This window comes from Nerophis ophidion, linkage group LG15 (genome assembly GCF_033978795.1).
Source record: "Nerophis ophidion isolate RoL-2023_Sa linkage group LG15, RoL_Noph_v1.0, whole genome shotgun sequence".
NCBI lineage: Eukaryota > Metazoa > Chordata > Actinopteri > Syngnathiformes > Syngnathidae > Nerophis > Nerophis ophidion.
This window is the reverse complement of record NC_084625.1, coordinates 11883898-11888322: the sequence shown is the minus strand read 5'-3', so window position 1 is coordinate 11888322 and position 4425 is coordinate 11883898. Positions and strand designations below refer to the sequence as shown.

The 4425-nt window shown below is 39.1% G+C and overlaps 1 protein-coding gene across 1 annotated transcript in view; it reads right to left on the bottom strand.

Moving 5' to 3' along the window:
• snx7 (sorting nexin 7) overlaps positions 1-3993 on the bottom strand; it is a 21113-nt gene extending 17120 nt beyond the window's left edge. The window contains exon 1 of the mRNA XM_061921521.1: positions 3834-3993. Within this exon, the coding sequence (XP_061777505.1) occupies positions 3834-3917 (84 nt within the window). The 5' untranslated portion in view covers positions 3918-3993. The remainder of the gene's footprint in view (positions 1-3833) is intronic.
• Positions 3994-4425: the final 432 nt, after the last annotated feature.

Here is a 4425-nt window from a genome sequence, read left to right as displayed (position 1 = left end):
TGCTAGTGGGACGTGTTCACATGTTGGAACAGAACAACGAGATACAGGCTGCACTGGGCCTGTTATGCTTTGGGATCGCTGAAACACATACAGCAAGTTAACTTTCGGTTTTCGATCCACGTGAAGACGATGCAGAAACATGATCAAAAGCATGCGTGGGATGCGACGAGTTTCGGAGGATGCTTCAGACTTTAGACTGCTAGGTCAACTCTCCAACACTGGTATTGTATTATTTGTGTAACTAAATTGATAACCATCAATTCTCGTCATCTCTCATTATTTAGACAGCTTTAGAATAAAATCATCTGGGCGGACTCTTCCCTGCAAAAGTGAGGGTCCTAATAATACACTCATTAAATCTGGGGTCAGCAAACCGCGGCTCTAGAGCGGCTCTTGTGCGGCACCCATGGAGCTTTTTCCAAAATGTATGGAAATTGAAAAAAAAAAAATGGGGTGAAAAATATATTTTTTGTGTAACTAGATGTGTCAATAGAAATTATTTGTATCTTTGTAGATGATGCTACATATCCATCCATCCATTTTCTACCGCTTATTCCCTTTCGGGGACGCGGGGGGGCGCTGGCGCCTATCTCAGCTACAATCGGGCGGAAGGCAGGGTACACCCTGGACAAGTCGCCACCTCATCACAGGGCCAACACAGATAGACAACATTCACACTCACATTCACACACTAGGGCCAATTTAGTGTACATATGAACAAAATAAATTAAATAATGTTAGCACATCAGTCGAGGAAAATGAAAAAACTAAATAAATAACATACTGTAATTTGATTTTGGTATATTTTTTTTTATTTTGATCCATTGAAAATTAACACCAATGAGTTGACTGAGGAACATTATCATTAATTTATTCAAAAAATATAAATAACGTCAAATAAAACACAAACCCCGTTTCCATATGAGTTGGGAGATTGTGTTAGATGTAAATATAAACAGAACACAATGATTTGCGAATCATTTTCAACCCATATTCAGTTAAATATGCTACAAAGACAACATATTTAATGTTCAAACTAATACAATTTTTTTTTGTGCAAATACCGTATTTTTCGGAGTATAAGTCACACTGGAGTAAAAGTCGCATTTTTGGGGGAAATTTATTTGGTAAAACCCAACACCAAGAATAGACATTTGAAAGGCAATTTAAAATAAATAAAGAATAGTGAACAACAGGCTGAATAAGTGTACGTTACATGAGGCATAAATAACCAACTGAGAAGGTGCCTGGTATGTTAACGTAACATATTATGGTAAGAGTCTTTCAAATAACTAGAACAAATGCTATAAGTTTACCAAACAATCTGTCACTCCTAATCGCTAAATCCGATGAAATCTTATACGTCTAGTCTCTTACGTGAATTAGCTAAATAATATTATTTGATATTTTACGGTAATGTGTTAATAATTTCACACATACTGTAAGTCGCTCCTGAGTCTAGAACAAAACTGCGACTTATAGTCCGAAAAATACGGTAATCATTAACTTTAGAATTTGATGCCAGCAAAACGTGACAAAGAAGTTGGGAAAGGTGGCAATAAATACTGAAAAAGTTGAGAAACTTTCATCAAACACTTATTTGGAACATCCCACAGGTGTGCAGGTTAATTGGGAACAGGTGGGTGCCATGATTGGGTATATAAACAGCTTCCATGAAATGCTAAGTAATTCACAAACAAGGATGGGGTGAGGGTCACCACTTTGTAAGCAAATTGTTGAACAGTTTTAGAACAATATTTCTCAACGAGCTATTGCAAGGAATTTAGGGATTTTATCATCTACAGTCCGTAAAATCATCAAAAGGTTCAGAGAATCTGGAGAAATCACTGCACTTAAGCGATGATATTACGGACCTTTGATCCCTCAGGTGGTACTGCATCAAAAACCGACATCAGTGTGTAAAGGATATCACTACATGGGCTCAGGAACACTTCATAAAATCACTGTCAATAACTACAGTTGGTCGCTACATCTGTAAATGTAAGTTAAAACTCTATTATGCAAAGCCAAACCCATTTATCAACAACACCATGAAACGCCGCCGGCTTCGCTGGGCCCGAGCTCATCTGAGATGGACTGAAGCAAAGTGGAAAAGTGTTCTGTGGTCTGACGAGTACACATTTCAAATTTAATTTGGCAACAGAGGACGTGGTGTCCTCCAGAACAAAGAGGAAAATAAACATTCGGATTATTATAGGCGCAAAGTTCAAAAGCCAGCATCTTTGATGGTATGGGGGTGTATTAGTGCCCAAGGCATGGGTAACTTACACATCTGTGAAGGCACCATTAATGCTGAATGGTCCACACAGGTTTTGGCGCAACATATGTTGTCATCCAAGCAACGTTATCATGGACGCCCCTGCTTATTTCAGCAAGACAATGCCAAGCCACGTGTTACAACAGCGTGGCTTTGTAGTAAAAGAGTGCGGGTACTTTCCTGGCCAGCCTGCAGTCCAGACCTGTCTCCCATCGAAAATGTGTGGCGCATTATGAAGCGTGAAATCTGACAGCCGAGACCCCGGACTGTTGAACGACTGAAGCTCTACATAAAACAAGAATGGGAAAGAATTCCACTTTCAAAGCTTCAACGATTAGTTTCCTCAGTTCCCAAACGTTTGAGTGTTGTTCAAAGAAAAGGTGATGTAAAACAGTGGTGAACATGTCCTTTCCCAACTACTTTGGCATGTGTTGCAGCCGTGAAATTCTAAGTAAAAAAAAAAATACATTTTATGAGTTTGAACATCAAATATCTTGTCTTTGTAGTGCATTCATATGGGTTGAAAATGATTTGCAAATCATTGTATTCTGTTTATATTTACATCTAACACAATTTCCCAACTCAAATGGAAATGGGGTTTGTAGATATACTATTAATTAACCGTAACAAGTAATGGCAGAGGGGTTAGTGCGTCTGCCTCACAATACGAAGTTCCTGCAGTCCTGGGTTCAAATCCAGGCTCGGGATCTTTCTGTGTGGAGTTTGCATGTTCTCCCCGTGAAAGCGTGGGTTCCCTCCGGGTACTCCGGCTTCCTCCCACTTCCAAAGACATGCACCTGGGGATAGGTTGATTGGCAACACTAAAATTGGCCCTAGTGTGTGAATGTGAGTGTGAATGTTGTCTGTCTATCTGTGTTGGCCCTGCGATGAGGTGGCGACTTGTCCAGGGTGTACCCCGCCTTCCGCCCGATTGTAGCTGAGACAGGCGCCAGCGCCCCCTGCGACCCCGAAAGGGAATAAGCGGTAGAAAATGGATGGATGGATGGAAGTAATTATAAAAAAAAACCAAATCGTTATGATTTATACAATTTCAGAATGTGCTTGATCTATTTTTAAACAAAGAAAACAATCTGAAGTTGTCTTTATTTTTAAGTTATCGTGCCCTGATTTTACCAGTCAAACACTTGGGACTAGATTGTTCTCCAAGTGGCCCCCGATGTATAAATGAGTTTGACACCCCTGCTATATAGTAATATAATGTATAACATCCATCCATCCATTTTCTACCGCTTGTCCCTTTTGGGGTTTACAGTAGTAGTATAAATGAATGGACGCGTAAACTCCGTCTAGTAGTTTTTCAGACGTATATTTCAAATATTAAAATAAATCAATCAAATAATTGACTTTGTAAAAGACGTTAAGAGTGAAAGTGGAGTTTAAAGGTGAGCAGGTCAGCTGACAGGCAACTTTGACGAGTCGTAAAAACACAAACAAAGCGACGGCCATGAAAAGGAAGCCAGACAACTTTTCCACGGCGTCTTCACCACACTGACGTTAACGAAACATTTTTACAAAGAAGTCAAACGTGTTTTACCTTAGTGAACACCTCCAAGTCTTCCTCTTCTTCTTCCTCCAACATGTCTGCTGACAAACACTCAGGTAAAGTCTGGCAACTCATGACGTCACCACTTCCGGACTCCCAGCGACTTTCCTTCTTCTCACTTCTCCAGCGTGGACGCGGCAGGAAGGACACGCCCCAGCTGGATCCGCTTCCCTTCACGTCCTTTCAAAATAAAAAAAAAATTAAAAAAAGCGTTGGATTTCGGCGATCCCTGCAGATCATGAACATTTTGACTTCTGCGTCATCATGAACATCGAGGTTCGAACAATATCATAATACCGTAGTCTTTTATAATTACATTATACACTTTTTTTGTTGTTGCTTTTATTATATACGTTTTTAATCGTATTTTTAAGAATGTGACATGGAGTCAAAAAAGGGCTATAACTAACACCAAATTGTTTTGATTTTTAATATAGAATATATTATTACACACTATGATATGATAATTAGATATTAGATGTATATCGTTGTATAATTTTTCAGATATTAAAATTAAATATCCTACATGTCACCTTTGTTTTTTTTTGGGTGACAGGGTATATATATATATTTATTTTTTCTT